The sequence below is a fragment of the Buteo buteo genome, chromosome 12 (assembly GCF_964188355.1).
Source record: "Buteo buteo chromosome 12, bButBut1.hap1.1, whole genome shotgun sequence".
NCBI lineage: Eukaryota > Metazoa > Chordata > Aves > Accipitriformes > Accipitridae > Buteo > Buteo buteo.
This window is the reverse complement of record NC_134182.1, coordinates 37,378,567-37,405,307: the sequence shown is the minus strand read 5'-3', so window position 1 is coordinate 37,405,307 and position 26,741 is coordinate 37,378,567. Positions and strand designations below refer to the sequence as shown.

The following is a 26,741-nucleotide window of genomic DNA, read 5'->3' as shown; positions in this document are numbered from 1 at the left end:
CTCTGTGTTAGGGGCAAAAGGATTTTACATTCAAAGCTCAACTTCAGGCAGCTATTTTTAGGTAAATTATTCTGGCTGACAAGCTGTGAAGATAAAAGATGCTGCAGGCCCCACCTTAGCTGCTGTAAACTTAGTCTGCCTCAGTCTATCTGCATTCCTCTATTACTGCAGAGAAGGATCTCAGCAAGGAGCTCTCTCCCCGAATCGGGAAACTAATTAAGATGGTTCTGTTCTTTTTAGCGTTTTCTTAATTATCTCACTGATGAGCTTTCAGAACTGTCAGCCCCCTTTAAGATCATCCTCCTTTCAGTTAGCCTCTTTCAAACCCACAACGCTACTCTCCCAGGCAGTAGTTTGTATGTTGCTGTGGGTTGCATTCAAACTCTCCCCTGCATATTGAGAGTTGGTAACAAGTCATTTTGGTCCACATGTCAACTAATTTAGAGCAAACCTGACAGTGCCGAACGGAACAACTCTCACCAGGTCCACAGCATGATGTCTGGCTGTGGCAATGCAGAGCCTGCAGCAGCAGCTGGTCACAACATGCTGTAAGGAACTAAAGGTTCTTGCACTTCAAGACAGTCTGATTTCAACCCTGTTCTAGCTTGGCAGCTCTTGCTCTCAAAAAAAACCCCAAACCAAACCAACCAACCAACCAAAAAAACCCCCAAACCCCTCCCCTATTTAGTCATTCTCTAATGGTAGGATTTGATCGTTTGTATGACGAGATTCTAAAAAAGAGGTCACCTTGTTCATGGCTCCTAAATGTGGTTATTATCGAGTTAGCCCACACAAACATGTTTTCTTTTTTTTTTTTTTTAAAACAAGAAGCAGAAGCTATTAACAGTGCAGCCTGTTTGATCAAATAATGTTTTTAGAAACATTTCTTAAGTAGCAGTTACTGTTTATCAGCTCATTAACTCTGGAATCACATTTCCATGATCTTGTTTATAGATTTCCATAAGTGCTTACCTTTGTTCCTTGGCCCACAAAGCTAGAAAGTTGTTATAAATCATTATGTTCCTAACTAGATATTTGCTTTTTCTTCTTAAAAAAGTTTCAACTACCTTAAGAACTGAGAAACGCACAAGAAATTTAATTTTAATTATTATTAGCATTGGCCCTGCTCACCCCTAGCTTGACAGCTTGTGATTAAGCATTGCAAAGATCTCAAACAATTATTTGAAAAGCATTTCATATCAGCATGTGTAACCATAATTTGGTGCCAGGGCATCAGATGAAGACTTTGAATTGCCCTACTTGTCAGTTTATGATACAAGCATTTTACTAGAACATAACTGTACGCTGTTATTTCATGGAAGTGATCTGCCATGACCGTTTCAAATTCTAGAATTATCTAAAGCAGCAGAATTATACTCTAGACTAATCACTCAGCACATTAATTCTGGAAGTCAAAGCCATTTTGAATTGCTAGAGGATATGCAACTGTTCTCAATTGGTATTTTACTTTTAAAACCCATATTGTATCCTAAAAATGAGACATGTTTCTGAAAACTGGTAATAAATAAAAGCTGACTCCAACAGTATTGTTGTCAGATAACAGTTCAAGCTGAGCACATTTTAATGGTCAAATCAAATCTGCTAAATTCAGCATATACAGAAAATAACAAGTAAAACCCCAAAGACCCCAAACCACAGTTGTGTAAGCGTGGAAAAAACAGGGCATACTGGGGTAGCACCCACCACCTCATAATGTGGCTACTGGACAGTGCCAAAGCTTCCTTTAATGAAAAACATAAAAAAATTAAAAGTAAGCTGAGTGAGTGAACACAGCTTTGTGGCACAGAACGGTTAATTCAGTCTTAACTCCAGCACTGACTATGGGAAAGTAATACACATACATGCAAATTCACAGGATGCACATCTCCTGAGATCCTGATGACTCTTACCTGTAACAGCCGCTGACGTACTCCCTGTAATTCACAAGTGATTAAAATAGCGAAAACCTTAATCACAGGTCACCCTGTCTCTCTCTCCTTCACGCTTGAATAACCTAAAAACCGTTGTGGGAATAAATGAACAAATCACCCAGGAGCACCCCTGTACGATTAACTTCTACCTGTATCCTGACATGTTTGATCTGAAAACTCAGGTGCCTCAATAAAGCAACTATAAGGTGTCCAAGGAAAAATGTATCAGCTCAAAGGAAGATGCAGCATCATCCTCACCTTACATAAACTTACGTTCCACGTTGGTGAGGATCGGAGACGCGAAAAGCGCCTCAAACTTAATTTTGCTAGTTCCCAAGGTCCTTTTCATGTATTTACCACGACACGCAAACACCGTTTGCTTACTTGAAGACAAACTGGTGACAGCACAGTTGCAGAAAAGCCTTTGCAAGATTCCTATCGCCGCTTGGCCCCCCTCCCAAAGCCTTCCCCAATTCCCTCTCCTCCCAGCCCCTGCCAGGCTGCACTGCCACATCCTTCGGCAGCAGAAGCAATGGGCGCTCTGCCCTTGCGGTGCCAGCTCTGATTATTGCTACAGCTTTTATCACGGGGAAACTTTGGCAAGGATCACACCCCCTCGCTGGAACTTTGCTTCCATCTAGCGTTTTGGAAGTCGTGAGCTTGCAGAGCAGAACTCTGAGCTTCAAACACACATTGTAATTTTTTAAGTGCCGAGTCAAAACTCCAAAGCGATCGTGCGAACAGAAGCTGGCAAAAAGCAGCTTTCAAGTTTTTGGTTTTTCTTCTTAATCTTCCTCTGATGAGAAGCTGTAGATAAAAATTAACATGGACAGAATCTCCCAAGTAAACTCCAAGTACCACCACTCTTCCAGGACAAAAGGCCAACAGGGAAATCATATTCCCAGGACCAAGGATCAGTGACAGAGTTCACTGCTCAAATGGAAGAAAAAAAATCCACATGCACAACTGACATCCAAAATGGCTCAACATAATTTATTTTTTATGTTAAAATGTACAGAGTTCTTTTGAAAGTACTTGCTAGAAAGGGGAAAAAAAAGTGATATTACATACAAGGAGAGGAAGGGAGACCATCCAGCCAGGAGCGTATGACATGGAGAATTACAAAGGCATCTAGGCACCCCTTCCCCTTAGCTTACAAGTCACCATGAACAAAGTACAAAGAGGTTACAAAACAGGAAAAGCAAATATAAACAGACAGGAATAGACTCAGCTTCATTTGTACATGCGGCTTTTAGAGGCATCTGGAGCTCCTATTCACACACTCTAGAGATCTCTTTAAAGAGAATTTTTATCTTTCTTAAAATAGTTTTTAATATTCTACAACAAAGATAAAAAATTTTAAAGATGGAATGAAATGAAAAAGCTCTTATTTTTAAAAGGCATCAAAGTCACTAACAGTGAGATTTTTTTTTTAATTTCTTTTAGAAGATTACCCAAGTTATCTTGCTAAAAATACATATTTTTTTTTTTTTAAACAGAAGTGAAAAAATGGTAGGTACCAATATTACTGCGTTGGATAATTTCTTTTTATATATAGAAAAGAACATTTTTTTTTCTACAATAGTTCTACAGTCACAAAGGCTTGTGGAAAAGGGAGCTGCCCAATTGATAAAAAAAACATACAAAACCAAACCAAACATAACGGCAAACAAACTAAATTCACGGCCCTCGTTTCAACAGCTTCTCCTCCTGTCTCAGACCCCTACCCCCCCCACCCACCCACACCCCCCCCAGCAATCAGGAAGCAGTGACACAGCTGAAGATCTAGGAAGGAGAGGGCAGCACAGTGCGCTTTCTACATGGGTTATTTGGAACTGGAATAGTATATACAGAGAAATGGGGTCCTACACAGCCTTGTACATGCTCAAAACTAAACAGAAATAAAAAGTGGAAGTCCTTTGAATTCTGCCTTTTACAGTTAGCAGTTATTGGAGGAAAGTCCATTTTAGTGCATCTGAAGAAACCCCAACCTTCTTTTAGACTCTTTTGGTTTAAAAACAAAAGAAATTAGTCTTATTAATGTGTCTGTATTTCTACTTCATATACAATAAAAAAAGAACTTTACACTAAAGGGTGTCCCTTTTTGGATTGGGTGACATGCCAGCAGTGTAGCCAAAAAGAATGTAAATTGGATTATGTGGTAATAAACACCAAAATCCTGCTGCCTGCATCCTACTATGGTGTTTGGACTGTTTCACTCTTGTAAAACAGGCCGATTCCCTTCTTTTCCCACACTAGATCAAAAGTGTGGCTATTCCTGTAAAATGGGTCTCAAACATAGTGGGAGAATCAGGGAAAACATCACTGACCCCCCCAGAGCGCGGCACATTCAGCAACTTCCTACCCCATACCAGGAAGGGAAGAGTGACAAGGACACCACAGGGTTCTCGTCAAAGTCACTTAAAACGTACACTTTATCTTCCCAGATTACCTAAGCAAAGAGATTAAGAGGCAGACCACTGGAAACAGCTGCTTTTGAGCTCAGCCTGACTCAAAGGCTCAGAACCAAGACCCTCAGCATTTCGAAGTACATACTAAATCAGAGTTTGGGATCTCAGAGTTGTGGCTGACTTGCCGTTCACCAGAAGAGCCTGCAACCATTTTCTTGTCCTAACAGACCATTAACCACCCTATCCTCCTCACGACTGCATAAGGGATACAAACAGTTCTCTCTTGAGATGCTTCTTGAGTAGTTCAGAGTGACAGAACATGTGGGCATGCATGCACATCTGTGTGCACATGCGTGTCTGGGTGGTGAATGGGATCACTTTAAAGTTACATTATATTTTCAGCATGAAACATACAATTTCAATTAACTCATCTACAAAAACACCAGTGCGAATACTTTATTGTTTACATGTAACTCCAAATTTTACTGAGGGCAAGGGAGTCAGGGAAAATGAAAGATTAAAAATTTTTCCTGACTTGCAGAAATAAAGAGCTTCATTTATCCTCTGTGTCCCCTTCCAAGTCTCCCAATAAGTGCCTCCTGCTAGAAGTAGGAAATGCTAGGTGGGGTTTAGAGGGAAGGGTTGTTATTCTTTGAGATGTCAAACATTTTACATGACTGCAGCACTAGAAACTGCATACAGAGGGGCACAGGGGAGGGAGAAGGACATACATTTGAAAAAAAAATTTAGAAAGATGATTTCACTGTTACACATATTCTGTCCACATTGTCAGCAAAGTAAGGCTCTTCTTAAATTATGAAAAGATTTTGTGCATGTTTTCCCCTCTAAAAAACATCTGTAAATGATTTTAGCTGTAAAATGTTTCAGGATTGTGAAGAAAACAAAAACACAAAACAAAAAAAAAAATCCAAAAAATAAAGACCAGGCTTCCTAAAAAATAAAATAAACCAAAGAAAATCCCTCTAAATCTACAGCAATATTTTAACTGGAAAAAGGTCCATTTTCTCTGGTTCGTCAGTATAAAAGGTTCCTTTATTTATATATATTTCAGTTTCTAGGATGCAAGTTCATCTTGCTCATCTTCTCATGTATGGTCCATTGAGAGACTGCTTGGGCACCCCAGCAGCATTCATGTAGCTGTGATGGGAGGGGCCAGTGTACATCATGTTTCCATGAGGATTTGGCTGCATAGGCTGCTGGGTATAGGCCTGGCTCCCCATCATTCCCATCTGCATCTGCATAGGATACTGTGCTGTCTGGTTCATGTAGGCAGGGTTACTATGGTAACTGCTGTTCATCATAGGCTGTGTCATTCTGTAGCTGTTCATGGCATTCAGGGTGTTCATATTCATGGAATTAACATTGTAAGGGGTGGTCGGCATTAGGTTGACTCCCATGTTCATACCCCGCTGAACAGCTAACGTACGAGGACCAGCCTGCATGGCAACTGCGGGTGGGCTGCGGCCATAGAGCTGCTGCTGGTGTGCAGTTGCAGAGGGCAGTGGCGCTGATTTAGAGCGAATGGAAATGTGCCCCTTGACTGGCATCTGCCCCTGCAACCTCTGCGTGTGTGGAATACCAATGTTGGTAGCAGACATGTTACACTGAAGCAGAGGTGACGTGAGGTTCATGGTGGTGGACGCCAGGTTTGGTGGGGGTGTCATAGTGGCTTGTGCTTGTGGTGTGCCTGCTAACGGATGAGAGGGAGCTAGCTGAGCCAGTCCTGTGTTGGACAGAGAAACGCTGGTTGCATAGGAAGTCACAGCAGGAGAATGGCTATAAGGCATGGCATGAGGGTCCATAATGGTGTTTGTCAGCTGCTGCAACTTGGCTAAACTGAACGTGGCTGATGGTTGTGAATAGCTCCCAGCACCAAAATCCCCTGGAATCCTCTCGTAGATACTTATGTTACCAGTGCTTCCCGATTCAGGTATTTCCATGATCATAGGTGCTGGGGTGAAGCTGTTGTTCATGCTACACTGAGACAGTGGAGGTTGCTGCTGGGGTGGAGGTGGGGGCTGTGGCTGCTGTGACTGAGGCGGTTGCTGTTGCGGCTGCGTTGTTGGTTGCTGGTTACTTGGAGGCCTTTCTACGACACAGCTCTGAGGTGACTTGATATTGCAGTTTGCTGCAGGCTGGACAGTGTTTTGCTGCATCATGCTGCAACTGCTGCCAATGTTTGCCATTTGCTGAGTGACAACACAACTGTTCTGAGTGAGGCTGCTAGAAGAGGACAGTCCTCCATACGAACAGCTGCTCTGGGAAGAGTTATTTCCACAAATGCTGCCTCCCATAGTGGAGTCATAGCTGCTGGGGTTTTCGTAATTCTCTGTAGTGCTCTCAATGCTGCCAAGGTCACTGAAGCCACTATCCACCACCTGCTGAGAGTGGTCCGATACTGAAGGCACATCCATCATGGGGCTGGTCTCCATGTTCTGCATAGAGGGTGCGGACAGGGATCCTTGTTCAGGACTTATCTGGGTGTAACTGCTCTCCAGAGCAGGCACGTTTGGGCTGCTGACAGAACGTACAGACTGGCTGGGGTGGGACTGAACAGAAGATATTGGACTGTTGTGTTCTGACGCCTGGCAATCTTCAACCATTGATATCTGAGGATCCTCCTCAGTCTGGGTGTAACTCTGCAAAGTCTGGCAAGCTGCAAGAGTTTCTTCACAGTCCTGGTAAGCTACATCATGCTCATTGCTTTCCTCCTGTGTCAAGGACTGGACTGCTTGGACAGTTTCAAGATCTAGTTCACTATGAGGAATCTCTTCCTCTTCCTTTAATTCAATTAACCCTTCTTTATTACTTTGCTCTTCTTCGTGATCATCTTCAGACCCAGGGACGTGCTCTGAGCCCACCGAGGTCTCATTGGAAGCCTGCTCTTCCTCAGAATCTGCCTCTGCTTCATCTTTTTCTTTTGCATCTTCTCTACTGCTCGGTATGCTTGTTTCTAAAAAACATTCTTGCACCTGAGGCTCCTCCTTCACCCCTTCTCTAACAGGCTGTTCCTCCAGTTCTTTTTTCTTCACAGACTCCAGATGACCGTCATCTTCGTCATCAGCATCATGATCTTCATTTTGATTTGTCACTACTGCAACTTCCTCTTCTTCCTCATGGTCGTGCTCAGGTTCGTCTAGTTCTTGCTGTTCTTCTTCTGATTGCCTTTGCTCTTCTAAAACCCGTGGCTTCTCCTCTACTTCCTCTTCTATCTCAGGCTCTTTTACTTCTGGCACTGGACTGCTGTTGCTGTCCACAGGAGAAACTGCTCTTACTTCACTGCTGGCTGTATCTTCCTCTTCTCCCTCTCCTACCTCTTCTGCTTCCATATTCACATCTTCCTCTTTCCTTTCCTCAATAAGAGGCAGCTCTTCTTTCTGCTCAACACCTTCTTCTTTATCTGAAATTTTGGGCTTACGCCCTGGTTTTGCATTAGCTACCACTGCATCAACTCCTTCATCCTGAACTGATGGTGGTACCTTTTCCCGGTTCAGTTTAAAACCTGGTTTTCGACCAGGTCTTTTCTTCCAGTGGACTGGTTTTCGGCTTTTCCCTTTTGGCCATCCCTTCTTCTTTTTCATGGGTGTAGAAGTATCTGGCTCAAGCGAAGAATCCTTTGCTTCACATTTTCTCAGCATAGATAATGGTTTCAAAGTTGGGTTACCTGAAAACACAAATTGAAAGATACTGTTCAAACATTTTTGTTTGACTGGAGCATTCATGGAAGCTTTCCCAAGCATTCCCATCATGTTTATCAACTTTATGTATCAATACTAGCTTAGTGATTTATTGTGAAGGGTAACAATAAGGATCAAGGTCTGCTGTGATTAGTAATCACACTGGACATTACATTTTCAAAGAACACCAATGTTTTCAAGATTTTGCATGGTCAAAGCTCTGAGCCTTTAATACACAATTCAAATTAAACACTTGGCTACACAATGAAGTCCTGGAAAGACTCAGCACCCTTTACAAATTTTATTTATATATGTTCACAAATGAAAATGTTCCAGTGTAGGGGAACACATGCAATAAAAATATGTTTCCATTTAGATCTGTATTTTGTGCATCTGCTGAAGAAAGGAAGTATTTCCACTTTTTCATGGCTTATGCTTTTAAGTGCCAACAGAAATACACAGATGACTGAATTTGGCTACCTTTTTTTTTTTTCTTTTTTTTTTTTAATCTGAGAAATCGTTAAAAGGAAGCTGAATTTCTCTCTCATCTAACGTTCATTTGATGAAGCAAGTTTTACATTTCAGTGACTTTCCAAACAGTAGAATAGGTTCAGAGCTTATACAGCCAGAGAGCAATGTGATAATTTACTGACTTACAAAGCTTACAAGTACTGTAAGGCATTCCCTGAATTAATTTTGTTTTGAACCTGTCAATTTGGGTGATGGTTGGACTCGATGATCTTGAAGGTCTTTTCCAACCTACATGATTCTATGATTCTAATTAGGATAGTCAGTGACATTTTACACAACTGTTGGTTAACTACTGCAACAGTTAATCATTGACACTAGTTGCTATTCACACTTTACCATCTGAATTTCTGTCCTTCAGACACTGAATTTACTTAATCTGCTTTTGTATTAGTTTTCCTTTTATCCATTAGGCTGAAAATCTCTCTTACCAAATAACAGTTCTCACCTAAGTAATTTGTAAATTTATCAAGACACTCTTTTGCCTCTGCTTTCTTTGAATCTAGTGTTATAGAACATTTGTTCTAGTGTCTCAATCAGCGCACGACTGTTCTTTGAACTATTCCAGTTTATCAATACTCTTATCAAGTGTGAGTAACTGAGTAAAGATTGTTGTAGTAGTTCCACCAAAGCTAAATAAAGAGATGACAGAATGTGACTACTCCACTTGAGATTCCCCTGCTCATATATTTAAGGATCATCTGAATCTTTTTGGCTCTGTGCTAGAAAATGATGCCAGTTACTGGACATGACCTTCAAATCCTCTCTCATAGACTTTTTCAGTGAATTGCCCTTCACTTCATTTACTAAATCCCCTCTTTTTCTGTCAGCTGCTACATTATTTTTTAATCTATCCATAAAATAGCAGTACAGACACACAACCCAGACCAATCTCCCTTAGAATAGAATAGTTCTGTTTGAAGGGACCTACAATGATCATCTAGTCCAACTGCCTTGACCCCACTAATAAAAAGGCTGCTTAATTACTCGTTTGCAGCTTGATTTATTTAATATGTATTAGCTTGATTCTGTAACATTTCATCTTAAGCAAATGGTTTTGATTAAGTCCAGTACCTCTCAAAACACTCAGTAGGTAACATCAATTACCCTTATTAACCAAGATGTAGTCTTGTAAAAATATATCAAATACATTTTTCATATACTGATGTTCATTTGTATTGAGCAAGTAACTGGACTTTCTACTGAGTAATAAGCCAGTCATCCTACTGTTTAAATCAGGATGAATGTCACACTGATGGGCCTGTAATTAGGTTGGTCATCCCACTATATGGATATAAGATCAATTACCCCCAATATTCAAAGTACATTTATTCACATTTCTGCCCTTTCTACCATCTTAAAAAATGTCATTGATTCCACGCTATGAATTTCCCAAGAAGAGCTGTATTAAGTCCAACAAAGGTAAAACTAAATAATGTGCTCCCAGTAGTTCACAAACGCTTCTTAAAACCTAATCATAGGTCAGCTGACTTATTCTTGCCCTTTGCTGACAGGCATTTACTCTAAACAGGTCCGTTGAGAAGCATTCTGAAAAAATTCTGGGTATTAAAAAAATGAATATAAAACAAATACTGAATTCAAAACTGGACAACTCCTTGAAGTCATCAATAAAACAAGTATTTGGAATGTGAATAAAGGAAGGAAAGGATCTTCCTGTCAGCATATCATTGTGCAGGAAGAAGGAAATACTACTTTCATAGTATTTGTTAAAGCATGAACACTTAAGCCCTTAAAAGAAAAAAAATCCACCTCTTTAAAAAAAAATAAAAAAAATCACTATTTCTCTTCCCCTTCTTTCACATTTCCTACCTACTATAGATGATTAGATTTACCATCTCATAGGTATAAGACCCTCTGCTTTTTTCTTTACTTTCATGGATTTAATATTTTTAGGAACATTAAAAAAAAGTAGTAAATGATCTTACGATGGCAGGCTCCCCTTATAATAACGTCATATTAAAGGTGTCCAGTCTGGGCTCCCCAATACAAGACAGACATGGAGCTACTGGAAACAGCCCAGCAAAGGGCCACTAAGATGCCTAAGAGACTGGAGCATCTCTCTGATGAGGAAAGACTCAGAGAGCTGGGACTGGAGAAGAGAAGGCTCCCAGGGGGAATCTTATCAATGTGTACAAATATCTTAAGGGAGGGTGTCAAGAAGATGGAGCCAGGCTCTTTTCAGTGGTGCCCAGTGCCAGGACCAGAAGTAAAGGACATAAACTGAAACACAGTGTCAGGAAACACTTCTTTACTGTGACTGAGCACTGGAACAGGCTGCCCAGAGAGGGTGCGGAGTCTCCCTCCTTAGAGATGTTCAAAAGCCATCTAGACATGGTCTAGACATGATCCAGACACCCTGAGCCACTGGCTCTTAATGACCTTGCTTAAGCAGTGCCACTGGACAAGATGACCTCCAGAGGTCCTTTCCAACCTCAAGGGACTGCGATTCTATGACTTTACCACATGCACTTGACGCTGTCTTCACAAAAGAATATGGATTTGATGACCCCTCAAGATTTCATGTGCATCATTTTTTAGGATACTGAGAAACATATGTATGTGCTCATTCAGTTGCACTTAGTTAATCGTCAGTGTGCATGCAAGCTTGAACAGAAGATCCTTACAATATTCACATTCACAGTAAAACTTACAGGTAGAACTAGGAAAAGCAGAATAATACAGCCCAGCCTATTACAGAGCTCTATCTTCCCCCATACCACACTAATCAAGTTGCACAGAATTGGTAGAATATAGAGAGACAAGCTTTATTTGTTTTCTATACCACAGAACACACTCTGTCTTCCAGAATGCCTAACGCTTAATAAAAAATACTGGCCTCAAATCACCACACCACACTACCCACTGTCATTGTAGCCCTGACAGCAATCAGAACCAGTTCAAATTCTCATCAGAGACCAAGTTTAAGAGATTGCAATGTTACATTTCAGGGAAATCATACAACACTTTCAATGCATTGCCTCAGCTAGAGATTAAGTTCTCAGGGAAAAAATCTAACCAAACCCACCCTTAGTCAGAAAGTTTAAAAAAAAAGAAATGACAAGTAGGTTTCTGTAGTGATGGGAAAACTTCCAAAAAATCTAAGCTTCCTATAAACATTCCTAACACGGTTATGATTAAAACAGTCTAAATCTGAACCCAATATTAATGACTGCAATACTGTATTTCTGAATTGTCATAAGGCAGTGCTGCCCCCCTCCACCCAGCTTAATTTTTTATCAAAAAAGGCCAGCTGTTTATGATGATTGCTTATCCCTGTGGGCTAACATGTTTAGGTAATTTAAAGTACATTGCATTTTCTTTAAGATCATTACAGTTTTACTATGTATATGCAAAGGCACCTGCATTAAAGGCATAAGCAGCCAACAGATACCGTCTGATGTCAGGAGCAGCAATACCCTAAAATAGTGTGCTTACTACTTTATTACTTCAGAAGTTCTGACAAATTCGCAGAAGTTCAGGAAAAAAAAAGGCAACAAAAGTGACACAAGGGAACAGAAAGCACTAAATTACAAGTGGCAAGTAAGAAAGTAAAGTATTTATAAAGTAGGTGAGTGAGAAACTGATTGTTGTAGTATATAACAAGTGTGAGTTAAAACAGTGGCTTTCCAAATACCGCTTCTGATCCCTGGGTACTCTATGGACTATATGTAGTTTGTAAAAGATGGTTAAAAATCACTGATGTATTTTATAAAGCAACATATGTGTGTGGAATCTCTAAGGGGATCTGCATCTCCACCAGAAAACATTCAGAAGAGCACAAATGAAAAAGACTGAAAACCAGTTATCTAACAGATCTTCTCCCAACTATATAGTCTTATTAATGGTGCTGGAGTACCACAAAAATGTATTTCATGACTAATCTGATCACGATAGGATTAATAAAACAATGGTATAAGCTGACTGTGCATATATTCCCACTAAGCAAACTTAATGCTGCATCAACACGTGTTTGCACTAAATTTACATAGTTGTATGCTGCTATAAGGATTTCAGGGTAACTGATGCTAAATGGATTGTATACATAGCTATAATCATATTGATGCTTTCAGTATTTAAGAACTTCTAAAGAAAAATTCTGCTCTGCTAACCACAGGCTAGTTGAAAGCCATAAATTAACGAGTTCGTTCCAGTAACTATTTTTTATTGTGGGATAACAGCACCACACTTCTCTTTCACACAGTTCTTCGTTTTTATTTGGCTGACTGCCTTGTGCTGTGTAGACCATCAAAAGAACAGAACATGTAACAGCTGTAATGAAGATTACTAATGAAGGATCTGAATGACAGATGGGTTTTTTTGAATTGTCAGTACACTCTAAGTAATCAGTTCCAACCAAATAATTTTATTTTATGAACTGAAGGTTCAGAGAACTTCAAGGACATATGAGAAGCTGAGAGGCAGGACATGCAATGTGATGAAGAACTAGATCTCAAAAGAGACAATTTATTACTTCTCTTTGTTACAGAAAACTGAGGGCTCTCCAATTCATTTCTGTTTTGTTTCTGTAAGTGGCCCTGCTGCATAGGTTTTTCCACAATCACAGATACCAATTCCACTAGGAAAGCTGAATCAAAGAGGACACCCTGTGATCAGGTCATTGCTAGTAAGATAGTTGTTAAAAGCATGCACCACATTTTCATAAGACTTGGGAATGTTTGAGGCTGGTTTGACTGGTAAGTTATGCCTAACCTTACATTTTGGCTAGAAGTTACAAGACAAGGTAAGCAGCTTGTTCCGTCATGGGCTAGTATATTTCTGACACTCACTGACACACTATCTGTATCAAACTTTCAACAGCATACCACCAAACATACCATTAGTGTCATCAGACTCCTCCTCATCTTTGGACTTCCTCTTAGAAGAGGGTCTATGCCTGAGTGTGTCTGGTGGGGCTAAGTGCCGAAAGTATCCACTGGGCAAAAGTTCATTCTCCTCCTCTTCATCCTCCTCCTCCTCTTCCTCCTCCTCAATCTCAAATGTAGGCTCTAATCGGGGCATTGGTCGTTCAGAGTCCGAGTCCTCAAATGGTTCATCCAGCACTTCTGTGGTCTCCGAGATTGTTTCAGTGACAACGCTGCTGTTGTGGTGCTTACGCTTGCGGACTCGCCTTTTCCGATGAAGAATTGGTTTCTGAAAATGGAAGGTGGGAGAAGAGAAGACATTTTATCACATGCAGTAGAAATAAAACACTGATAAACAGAAAACATGAACAGTCCAGTGGGACTAAAGGGTTCCCTTCTGGAATACAGACTTCACTAGAAATACTGACTGGAACCTGCCTTCAGTTGGACAGATGTCAAATACAATGCAAGATGACCAACTTCCATGAAGACTGCTAGATTGACGTTTGTGTAATAGTATAAAACATTTAAACAGCTGAAGCTAACAGCCCATCCATAACAGCTGAAAGTTCAGAGACACTACAATATAGATGTGAATAGTTTAGAATAAGCTACAAAGACGATATAGAAGAGAACTTTTCAGTGCAGCACCCCAGGAAGAGAGGATTTTCTTGGTCATGTTAACAGAATTCACATCTTCGTGGTAAATCATTCCAAAGACTTTATGCTGTGATTTTAGTTGTTTAGACAGCATTTGTGTTTTGCAAGCTTCTTTTAAAAGTAGGGCCATATCTGTTTCTATTTTGCATGATTGAGTAAATCTTTAGTAACCAAGGCGGAAAAATCAGAAGTACAAAGCGGAAGTTAGAATTAAAAAAAAAAAAACCCTACCTCTGATTCAACAAAAACCATCACTACAAAAAGGTAGCAGAAAGCACCCTCCAGACAGAGTTCTGGAACACTGAGCAGGTGCTACCTGTATGCTTAATACATACCTCATGTATTACCAATTGCACAATCCTTCAGAGAGCACCAACATACTGACAAAATAGACTGCATGATATAGTCAGAGACAAGAAGAAATAAGGCACACACCTTTCGTTTTAATGTTGGCTTGGTGAGAACAGGTGGAGAGCTTGATCGAGGACTCACAGGCTCATCATCTTCCTCTTCACTACTCTCACTGAAACACCTCAGAAGTGCCCTGTCACTATCACTGTAGCGGCGGGGTAATCTGTCGCAGTCCTCCGGGAATCTACACTTCAGTGGCTCTGTGTTCTTTTTCAACTGCCCTCTCCACCTTTCCATACCTTCGCTGTACCGCCGACGGGGAATTGCAGATTTTTCACCTTTGCCATACTGTCCCTGGGAAACTGCAGATTTTTCCTCATCTTCAGCATACCGGCCTCTTGGGGCTGGAGACTTCTCCTCACATTCATCACATCTTCCTTGCAAGGTCGCTGACTTCTCCTCACAGTCACTGCACCGGCCTCGTGAGGCTGCCGATTTCTCCTCACATTCACTGCATCGCCCACTGGGAACTGCTGTTTTGTCCTCCATGGGCAATACTGGCTCCTTCTCACAAAACGGCTCCCGAAGTTTTTTGCCCTTGCGGTTCCATCGACCTCTTCGTGATGGCTGACTGTTTGCTGGAAGACTATCCAGGGGAAAAATGTGCTTGTTTGGCCGTGCAGAATTGGCTGGAGCAACAATGTCTGGCTTTTTTTCACTCTCTGTAGGTGAGTAAGGCTCTTGCTCCTTCTTCTCCCACGACACAGATTTTACCATCTGATTTAAATATAAACAAATAGATTTTACACTTCCTATTTAACCATGCATGTCTATCTGGCATTCAATTCCACAAAAGCTTTTGAGCAAGAAGTCAGAAAAGTTTAACAAGAATGACTTCTGGGAATCTGAGAAGAAAAGAGTTGACTTTTCTGAGATTCTAATAGTGCTAACTGCTACTTCTTTCCTCCCAGGTGATAATGTACCTCAATTAGCTTCCCAACAAGTGACTTCAGTTAGCAGCAGCCATCCAGTGGCCTGCTGGAATGCAAACATTATCCTGCTACCTTCAAACACAGTATTTGTGTAATTTTCAAGAAAAAAGTGACACAAACTTGAAGCCATTGTTGCATTAAAATGCACAATTAGTTTAACGTAAATACAGTAACAGCACGTTAATTTGCCTCTTAGTATTATAGTTGGTGCTCATCACCTGACGTGAGAGTGCAACCCTTCAAGGACAGCAGCCTAGATTTCAGAAACCTTCACTGCTCTGTGGGCAGTAATTCTAAAGCTATTAGTGGTTTTGCAAAAGTACACAGCAAAAGCCTTTGGTGACAAATGTTAGAAGTTTTTGTTGATTCATTTCCATTTATGCTATTTGTCACTTACAGAAATACTGGGTCCTTCAAAATCAAATCCATGTCAATAATTTGATGACAGATCAGGTTGCTTGAGAGTGGGAGGCAGGTTTTTTGTTTGGTTTGTGGTTTTTTTGTTGTTGATTTTACAGCACCTCCCCACCCCCTGCCCCAAAACATACTGCAAAAATCATTAAGGGCGGAAAGAGCCTTTTTATTCTTTTCAGAGACAGTCTTTAACCTTTCTCTAAGCTATGCCTCAATGTTTTCCCTATTTTTAGTTTCTAATCTGAAACTATAAAGACACATAAACTAATCATGACTGCATTGCTTTTTCCAATTATGCCAAATGCCCAAGCTTGGTATTTGAAATCTTGTTAGCATTGCCTGCAAAAGCACCGAGTGTAAACTGTATGCCACACAGAAGTAACAGATTCACTCTTACACTGGTCTCTGGATCCTTTTCTTTCTGCTGTTGTTGCTCTTCATTTTCCCCATCCTCTGTCTCCTCTTCTTCATCTTCAGAGACAACTGAGTTGGAAACTATAACAGGTGTCCAACGCAGACATTCTGCATCCACATCTATAGGTCGGACATTAGTTCTAAGCTTTGCCATATGCTCCTGGATAAGTTTCTCCCGACGAATGATCACAAATCTAAACAGTAATAACACTCTGATCAACAACAGGCTACATACATACTGTACATGTTGTCATGTGAAACATATAAGATATTACAGAAAAATCTGTACTCTCAATCAGTGCTGCCATGAATAACTTCAGAGAGGATAGAAAAGTCATTAAAATTGTACAATTTGCAGTACTGTCAGACTACCAGAGAAAGCATCTCAAAACTGAGAAAATGCTGTTAAATTCTTTCCAGTTGTTAATGGTGAAGCCATTGTCCTTCCATGGGTAATGTTCAGCTACAGAGTATCACTTTTATTATGTGTTAAATGGACAACAGGTATGCCATTTGGGGAGCTGGCAACACAAGGTGAAAGATACTGAATGGTAATAAAAGGACTGCTAAAAAGTTACAGTCCTACTAACAGAGTGGATTTTATTCGGGGGGGGCTGGGAATAATATCACTGATTAAAGTATACTGTGAAATGAGGACATAAAACTGTTCTCAAGTAACTTCCACGTTTTCCAAATAAGTTCCAAGTTTAACACGAAACACAACAGAATACAATCCCACTCCCAAAACTGCTATGTTCTAAATCAAGAATAATTCCTAGTATTTCACTTGACTTGTACACTCAGCTGGGCAAGCAGACTACCTCTATTCTATATCCACATACCTCATTTCTCCCAGTGATCTATCCCACTGTTCAAGCATCCCATGTTAATCCACACAGTTAATGGCATCTTTGAGGCCCAGAGAAAAGGGAGGAAACAACTGTCTGCTCAGTGACTGGAAAATGGAATAGATTTCCCTCTAGAGAAGGGAAGTTGCTGTTCTGTGTTCTGTTTTGTGAGTATGTTAGACTGATTATGCTGAGGGACCCCAAGAGAACATGGCCAAGAGACCAGCTTGCTTTCTCTCACAGCTGAAAATTACTTAGAAGTTCCACAGATGCAGGGCTACATAGCTGGAAATCTGAACCAGCTTTGGCACTGAACAGTTCTTGCATTGCACATGAGCATCATAAATCTCTACAGCCAGTATTTGGACATTGAAGTCTTAAGTAAAATCAAGCTTATTAGATGTAACTTGTCTCCAAACATCATTAGATTTCATTTAAATACATCTGAAGCTCTTTGGAAATACAACAGGACTCCTGTACTCACTGATCACTACGGAAGTCAAGCATTCGTAGGTGATGTAGAGTGGAAGTGATATCTTGAGGGCAGATTCCAGTCAGCTTACTCAATTTCTTGATGCTTAATTGCTTGTCACGTTGATGATAAAGGCACTCCAATATTACACTTTTCCAATAAGCCATATATGAGAGGCGCCCAAGGTCTGACAGAGGCTTCTCTGGTGATCCTGCTTGACCCTCACGCTTTGAAAGCAAATAGCCTAAAGATATACATGAAAAAAAAGTCAAAAAAATAGCATATATAGCTTCTGCTTCCACCCCAACTTCTACAAAGGCATTTTTCCAGAAAGTAGCTGAATGCTGCCTATAAGATTTAGATTATAATTTTGAAGGATACACTGAGTGGTCTGGCTGATATTTTTTTTTTTTGCTGTTCTTTAAACTCCTGTTATTCAATGATAAAGAGTATGAGATTTCTAAACTACACTGCCATCAGACATTGGCTATGGGCAATGCCACGAGATGGCAGCAGTCGCCTACCTAGAAACTATACTATGCCTGAAGTACACAATCTGCTGAGTGTCTTCCAACTGCAACAGCAATTCTGCACATGACAGAGGGAAAACATATTTTAGGCATTTAAGACTAATAGGGCAAACAACTTTATTGAAAATTCTCTACTGTCAAACTTCAGGGCCATACTGGGGAGTACCGAGCTCTATCTGCAGAGACTTAATTAATTTAAGACTATGATACACTGCACAGGTTCAATACAGACCAAGAGGTTATATCCTCCCCAGTATGACAAAGCGGGGAGGGGGGAACCAGCTGACAAATGTGTCTTCTCACTGCTGCTCTAATATAGCCCAAATTTGTTGATTTCTCAAGATACATCATTAAGTTTCTTTGTTTCACCAATATTTTCAGAATAACAATTTATCTACACAAGGATATTTACCAGCAAAATCTTTCTAATATAATTATACCAGTAAGGTTTTTTCCTCTGGACATTAACTCCAAAATTAGCATGTCCACAAGGAGGGCTATATTAGATTGCACTCAGCATAATGAGAGATATAGTTACAGTAGCAAGCTGCCCCGTGAACTTGCTGAGATCCATGCATGAGTCTGAGAATTGTTTGAGTATTCAGAGCCTAAGTGTGTCTGGTTTTGTTGCTCTCAAAGCTAAATTAAAACGTAACTATGACTACTATCTGCTTAAGACACTTATTCACTTAATCAAGATGCTGAAGGTTTCAACAGACTGTGCAGTTTTAGGGTTAGCTTTCTGTAGAAAGAACTATGTGCACAAGGTAAGCTTCTGCTAAAAACACTATACTGACACATGCCTATAGTTGCCACTGTTAAGTTGCTTACACAGGAAACGTGAGGATTAGGGGAAAAATGATCAATTTGTCTTTAGAATTGAAGCCTTCCAACAATAAGAGTAAATTGTGAAGTTCAGATGATTTTGTGAGCTTTAGAATCCTTTGTCCCGAGATGTTTTTTAATTTGAAAAATATCCTCTTCAACAGTTAAGACTTTCTTTAAAATATGAAAAGACAAAGACTAAAAAAAGTGGAAAAAAAAAGTTCCTTACTGAAGTCAATTAGGAACCTGCCATAGCCCTTACGCTGGTATTGTGGAAGAATCATTATACAGGAAACATTGTACTTCTGTTGGCAGTGTTTTTCCTGTTGGAAAAAAAGCAGCATATTAAAAAAATAAATTAAAAAAAACCAGTGATAAATAGTAGAAGTTGTTCTGTACAAGTCCCTAATTACTTCTATAGCAAAAACTGAGACAGAAAGCCACAATCAAAGTTTCTTAGGAACAACGTACATGAGCCAAGGAAAGACTTTAAAAGAGGGAATAATATTAAAACTATTACCATCCTTTCAGGTCAGAAAAAAAAAAGAATGAAACCTTAACATAATTACCACCTTTTGCTTAGATACAATAAAGAACATGGACTGCATAGCAGATACAGTTCAAAGCACAAATCTGAAGGCAGCTAAATTAACTGAAAAAGTTTGCAGTATTCCAGTGAATCTTTAAACGTTATAATCACAACATACTAAAATCCAATCTCAAACCTGCTGTCCTGAAGACTGAAAGAAAAACCGTCAATTAAAGCTATTTCAAAATAAGTAAACTATTACTTATTTAGTAATCTTAATTTAGTAATTCTTAAGAAATGCTTATCTGAAATCTTGGCCCTGTTCCATCAAAAAAAATAAAAGGTTTGAAATGAGGTGCAAAATTGCCAAACTTGTTTGGAACACCATGTATTTACAGAAGGAAAGATGAGATAGAACTACTTGGTAACAATATTTATCTCACAAACAGTACTACCCATCACCACCAAGAGTAGGAAATCACTTGAAGAGTTGGGTTTTTTTTAGCTACTAGCTGTAGTACAAGTTCCTTAGAGAATATATGCTATTCAACATTATGAGGAAAGTTGGTTTTAATTAGTTGGTGTAGTTGGTGGCCTCCAAAAGTAACATAAATAAAATGTGGTTGCAACAGAAGTCTATACCTGTATTGCATAATGTATTAGATAAAACACAAAGGCCCAAATAACAATTTAAAGACTCTGAACCAGCATTTCTCACCATAGCAAACGCAATTCCAAGTCTGAAGTACTCAAATACTTGCCTTGGAAAAGTAGCCAACAAGGTGACAGCCCTTGACATCATTCTGTGTCAGCACATAGAAAAGAAATGGCTCCACATCATAATAGAGAGTCTTATGGTCCAGGAAGAGTTTGGCTAACAAGCACAAATTCTGGCAGTAGATAGTGCTGACATTGCCATCAACCTTAGAGAAAAGAGGAAAAGTTTTGTCACTCCATTTGCTGTCATGCAAGGACATGCTTCATCTGGGTATCCCTGTATTTTTGAAATGTCCAAGATGAGAGGAAGACTTCTCTGTCGTAGGTAGTCTCTCAAAGGACTTAAAACTTCCACAGCATAAAGGCCATGGCCAAGTCACTATTACATTCATTAGCTTGAGAAAACTTAAAATTCATTCTCCTAAAATGAAAAAGCATTTTTACAAAGCAAGCCTTCTCATATGTTTTATGGATGAATAATGTATACATGAGGTCAGCTCCCACTGCTTGCTTGTAGTTCTTCACTCTTAGCAACTGAATGCTTCAAGAATGAAGATCTTCAGGGCTATGGAAAATTTATCATACGATTGGGTGCTGAAGACCCTACTTCATAGATAAAAGTGAGTGGCTTAGTTTTCTAACTTACCTCAAAGACGGAAATGTTGTTTTTTCTGTAAATTTCATTGGCTGGAGGATGAAACCAGCCACATTTTTTCATATGCTGTTGGAGAATAGTTCTGCTTTTCATATACTTTAGACAGAATTCACAAAGGTACAACTTGGGTAGCCTGTAAGCAAAGATAAAGAAAGATCAAAGACTGAAGATACAGACTTTTGTACAAACTTCCTCACTCGTGCAGAAAAAGAACTCGAAAACAAACCCAGTATATACTGACCTTCTGTATGTGCTAATCAGGCCAAAACCACTTTACCATACTTAAAGTCATGGCACTTACTTATTCTATAACGAATACATATTAAAAAAAATGTACTTAATGCCCTGCATAATTACTTTTACATTACTAAGTTATGTCAGAAGAAATACATGCATCAATTAAAATCCTAGAAAAAAATAACAAAAACTCCCACAGTTTTGCACTAGTAACACTAGGATGGATTAGATAAATAGTTCCTATTCTCTCCCTTCCCTCCGTGTAACAAGACATCTGTATGTACCCCTAAGCAATGGGTCACAGCACCATCTATCTGTTTGCTTTAAAACCATTTTACACACTATATTGACATGAACAAATTCAATGCAAGTGTCCTGATATTGTTGTGATTTAACTCCATTTACATACTCTAGCTTTGGCAGGGACACTATTTTCAGTTACCTTCGATGCCTTTAATACAGCTAGAATAATTCCTCATGACAAACAACATGCTCTTATTAAATGGTAGAATAAAGAGTTTTATTTAATTTTCTCTCTCTAGCTATGGCCCTTAGAAGTTGTTCCTGTTTCTGATTCAAGTTAAAAGTTCAGAGAGTTTGCAGTTTAGAGAGTTTGCAAAGTTCCTAAGCAAGAGAACATCAAAACAACTATACATGCATCACAGCAGAACAATCTCTCAGATGCCAAAATGTGTAACATTAAACATTTCTTCTTTAGCTGTGTTGAACTACATACAGCATAAAAATAATACATCAAAGTAATTGCTGTGAAATTTCTATTTATTTTTCTCTTTCAACTCCCATAGATAGCATACAGCCATTTCTAATACAATCACTTAACAGACAGTTAACATCCTAGTCCCTAAACAAATTTATTATTTTTTCATCATGAGGACTGCTGCAGTTGATTCGCTGGAGGGCAGGGATGGCATCCAGAGGGACCTTGACAGGCTGGAGGAGTGGGCCCATGCGAACCTCGTGAAGTTCAAGAAGGCAAAGTCTAAGGTCCTGCACCTGGGTCGGGGCAATCCCCAGCATCAGTACAGACTGAGGGATGAATGGATTGAGAGCAGCCCTGTGGAGAAAGACCTGGACGTACTGGTGGATAAAAAACTGGACATGAGCCAGCAACGTGTGCTTGCGGCCCAGACAGCCAATCATGTCCTGGGCTGCATCCAGAGAAGCGTGGCCAGTAGGTTGAGGGAGGCGATTCTCCCCCTCCACTCCACTCTTGTGAGACCCCACCTGGAGTACTGCATCCAGCTCTGGGGTCCTCAGTACAAGACACAGACCTGTTAGAATGAGTCCAGAGGATGGCCTCAAAAATGATCCAAGGGCTGAAACACTTCTTCTATGAGGAAAGGCTGAGAGAGTTGGGGTTGCTCAGCCTGGAGAAGAGAAGGTTCCAGGGAGACCTTATTACAGCCTTTCAATATATAAAGGGGGCTCATAAGAAAGACCAAGAGACTTTTTACCAGGGCCTATAGTGATGGGACAAGGGGCAATGGTTTTAAACTGAAAGAGGGTAGATTTAGATTGGACAGAAGGAAGACATTTTTTATAATAAGGGTGGTCAGACACCGGGAACAGTTTGCCCAGAGAAATTGCAGATGCCCTATGATTGGAAGCGTTCCAAGGTCAGGCTGGATGGGGTTATGAGCAACCTCGTCTAGTGAAAGATGTCCCTGCCCATGGCAGGGGGGTTGGACTAGATAGTCTTTAAAAGTCCATTCCAACCCAAATCATTCTGTGATACCACACATAAAGAACCAATGTACTCTGAGTCAGACACTCTAATGACTTACATGCTTAATAACAGCCCAGTACCAGGTCATTTAGCTGAGGCTGCTCCCTCCTCAGAGCGTGGAATATGTCAGTTCTTTGGGAATCCATCTAATCATATATTCCTGTGGCAGTTCGAGTGCTCACAGCATATGCAGGTTGTTGCAGAGAGCTTATCAACTTTTTGACTCAGCCTAAAAAGACCTTAAGACATCTATTAACTACCATGAAAAGTATCTCGATTATGTGTACTTTGCTTCTGTCCTACATTCAGATAGAATCTTCTTAAGATTTCTACGCCTGCTGGAGTACAGCTTTCCCATAAACATTGAAGCAGAACAAAGGAGAAGAATGTTCAGTCATACCTCGAGTATTCCTGTGGATATGGGGAGGAGTACCAGGTCTGAATTTCATACTTGCCAAATTCAATGACAGAAGGGCATCGGACTTGTGGATCAGGAGGCCCAGTCACCCCTACTTTCTATGCAAGGGAAAAAAAAATAATCATAAATTTACAAAGTGAAACACTTCTAAGCTGAAATAAATTTAAACATTCTTAGCTACACAATCCATCCTACTTGAACTCACAGAGAAATAGGAAGATGCAGACTTTGCTTTCTGACACTAAAACCCAGTACCAGTCACACTTCAAGCAAGCATGTGATTCATAAAAAGGAAGAATTAGTAAGTATTGTCATACCACAAACCTCCACTGCCTTTCACACTGTTGTATGTCGTAGTTTTAAATGCAAAATTTAATATAATCTTTTTTCAGTCCTGTTGCTATTTCCTTTCTTGTTATTTCAATAGCGAAGAACAGACACATAAACTGCTCCTAAGGTTAAGATCTAGAATATTCAAGTATCTAACATAAGACATCAGTGTCTTCCCAGCTCCGAGACTATATGTACCACGGGGAATATAGTATCTACCAAAACAATATTCAGGGTACAGCTAGCTGCTTATCATCATGAGTACAGAAGACTGAAAGAAAAACCTCAAATTATTTATTAGGAAAAAAAAAAAGTATTTTTAAATTACTTATACAACCTTTATTACCCCTGTCTCTCTGATAGTAACTGTATATTTTATGGGAACTAAAAATAAGGGAACTAAATGTTCTGCTTTCAAAGAAAACAAATGTTTTGTCAATTCATGAAGATTTTCTCTCAAAAGACTGTCACTCACAATTAAAAATCCAAATATTCCCACTGGTCTTGCATTATCATATGAACCACCTGGACTGCAAAGCTATTAATAAATAGAGACCGTGTTTCATGCAGGAGGTCAGAAACTAACGTGAAGAGTACCAGTGAATTACCTATATGCAAATTTACGCTAGCAGAATGAAACGGCTATACCCAGGACAATGGTTTAGGGTTTGAAAGGCTAACATTCAAAATTAAAATTTTTCTAAGTTTCCTAAGTGGGACTGGTGTAGGCAGAAGTCACCACAGAATCTAGTCCTATGCATACACATCTTAAGGAGCTCTATCTAGATGAAAAAGGACAGTAATCTCCTATGAAAATATTTAATCCAAGAGCTCCAAATAGAGCCATCAGTAACTGATTCATGTTTCCTTCTATTCTTACTCAGATGATGAACAGAATATTTCAGTAGTCAGCCAAATAATGTCTTAGAGCTTACTACCTGCATAAGATCTACAACCACGTAATTATTATTATTTTTTCCCCATCAGTTTACAGATTTATTCCTTAGGGTTCTCCTTTCATCTTAGGCTACCTACTAGGACAGAAACTAGAAAAGAGAGTCAATTTACCTTACTTCAACTCAAAAGCCAGATTTAGCAAGAACAAACTTCCTAGTATTTAAGAAAAAGAATTAAGACAATACTATTAAATAACCACAATCTTGGGTGCTAAAAGCTTCTGCTATTTGTGAGGATTCCATGAGGAAAGGAAAGCACAAGCTCTGCATTTTTGGTAACCGATACAAGGTTGCACACAACACAAGAATTTCACTCCTTGGCAGAACAAACCACCAAAAGAGCAGTTTATGAAGGCAGCTCTTTATACCTATGATCATCTCTAGTTACGCACTTCCTGCACTGTAGTTTCAAAGGAATCCCTATTATTACCCAGTACAATAGGTCAATAACAAACACAATTATCACAGGCATCTGACAAGTCTTAAGGAAAACAGAGTAACATGCACCTGCAACGAGTCCTGCACCTGGGCCTTCTTTTCAGCAACAAACCCCTCTTCCAAATGAACGCCCAACACAAATGCAAAGACCCAGCTCCCATACACCTGTTTACACATTATAGTCATTAGAAGAAAGCCTTCAATAGCAGACTACTGCTTCAGCCTCTATGCTAGCTGCAGATAGCTCTGAATGACTTCTTGAACATTTAATATGCAGTATCTTTTCCTCAGCTCACTCAAAAGCCTTTGACACATCACTCTATTTCTATTTTCTGTGGTGAGGCAGTTAGCTCAGTGTACATGCATAAGGTCCCTGTATCAGCTGCATCACAACTCTGGTCAACGCCGTCCTCACCAAAACCAACCAACTAGCCACCTTAAAGTATTTAATCCACAACAAACATTTTCCCCACACAGGGAAGGGGGAAATGTCTCCAAAACTTGCTCCTTTTTCTAAGCAGATGTTTGGAGAATAATATTTTCTCTATTCTGGGTTTATTTCCATTGATTTAATTTCAGATCTTCAGTTATTTTTCTAAAACATAATTACGGTCACAAGCCGTAGTCTCATGTGCGATTTGCTCAAGGATGCACACGCTGAGTTTTGTTAAAATCAATCCTGTAACAAAGTTTGAAATAAGCAGTGTTATACAGCATTGTTGTATTTGTACCTCAATAAAAGAGTTAACTGCACTTCATCTTAGTCTGCTTTATCACACACATAGTGTAGTTCAGTCTTATCACAATTCATTGTTCATTAACTCTTTTGGTACAGAGACTATATTTAGTATAGTGGAATTAAACCAGGCTATGACAGAATCATAGGTAAATAAACAGAAGTCAAATACCTGGAGAAGTTTAAAAGAACAGTGATACTTAGCGAAGCACTGTTCAGGGAAGTCACTGCATAAATTCAATTGATACCTTTGGCTTCAGAAGGAGTTAAGTCATAAGATCATTCAAGTTATTGAAATGTACAGGTAGATAGACACACATTGCACACAGGTATATCTGCACATACGTGTGCATACAGACACACAGTAATGCCCTGTCTTGTTCCATAAGGAGTTAAAATACCTAGAAAAAGAGTGTTTTAGTTAGCCAGAGGCCCTATGTAACCCATGCTGCTAGCAAGGAGTCCCATATTTTACTGTTTTAACAGTTCACATGTTTTACCAGCTATTTAAAGCCACAGCCCTCAAGGCTTTTTAGATGCCCACCTTAACCTCTTATGCTCACTTTAATATTATCCCTCAGTTCTCTTGAGGTCAGTTCCCCATTACTCTCAAGCAGAAGAAACCAAGCACATTAGCTTATATGACAGACTGACTCATCTGGAGTCTATATTTCTTCTTGTTGTTTGTTGTTGGGTTGGGGTGGGTTTTTTGGGTTTGTTTAAATTTCTTTTACAGATTTGGTACTTACTGTCAGACATTGAAAATTTAACTTTACCTGCAGTGCTTGTTCCTGAATATCTCTAAACAACTCCATGTCTTTTTCAGTTAAGACATCCTGGCTCCCAAAAAAACGCTCCTCATTTTCCTGTTTTCCATCCCAGCCATCCTGATTGTCTGTAAATGAGAGAGCAAATTGTCTTCACCTACATTTACAAAGAAGTACTTGCTTTTTAGTGCAGCGACAAACATCATCTGGCTGTATTCAGACACCATGCCAAGTTTTTTTGATGGGATTTTCTA

General features: G+C 39.7%; 1 protein-coding gene across 3 annotated transcripts in view; it reads right to left on the bottom strand.

Annotated features, from left to right (window-relative positions):
- Positions 1-3,680: 3,680 nt before the first annotated feature.
- KAT6A (lysine acetyltransferase 6A) overlaps positions 3,681-26,741 on the bottom strand; it is a 51,995-nt gene continuing 28,934 nt past the window's right edge. For all 3 annotated transcript variants that reach the window (XM_075043397.1, XM_075043399.1, XM_075043398.1), the window contains exons 9-18: positions 26,497-26,615; positions 23,243-23,358; positions 20,850-20,991; positions 20,248-20,409; positions 19,187-19,280; positions 17,615-17,846; positions 16,266-16,476; positions 14,547-15,239; positions 13,425-13,740; positions 3,681-8,027 (exon numbers count right to left, since the gene is read on the bottom strand). In XM_075043397.1, the coding sequence (XP_074899498.1) occupies positions 5,440-8,027; positions 13,425-13,740; positions 14,547-15,239; positions 16,266-16,476; positions 17,615-17,846; positions 19,187-19,280; positions 20,248-20,409; positions 20,850-20,991; positions 23,243-23,358; positions 26,497-26,615 (4,673 nt within the window). In that variant the 3' untranslated portion in view covers positions 3,681-5,439. The remainder of the gene's footprint in view (positions 8,028-13,424; positions 13,741-14,546; positions 15,240-16,265; positions 16,477-17,614; positions 17,847-19,186; positions 19,281-20,247; positions 20,410-20,849; positions 20,992-23,242; positions 23,359-26,496; positions 26,616-26,741) is intronic.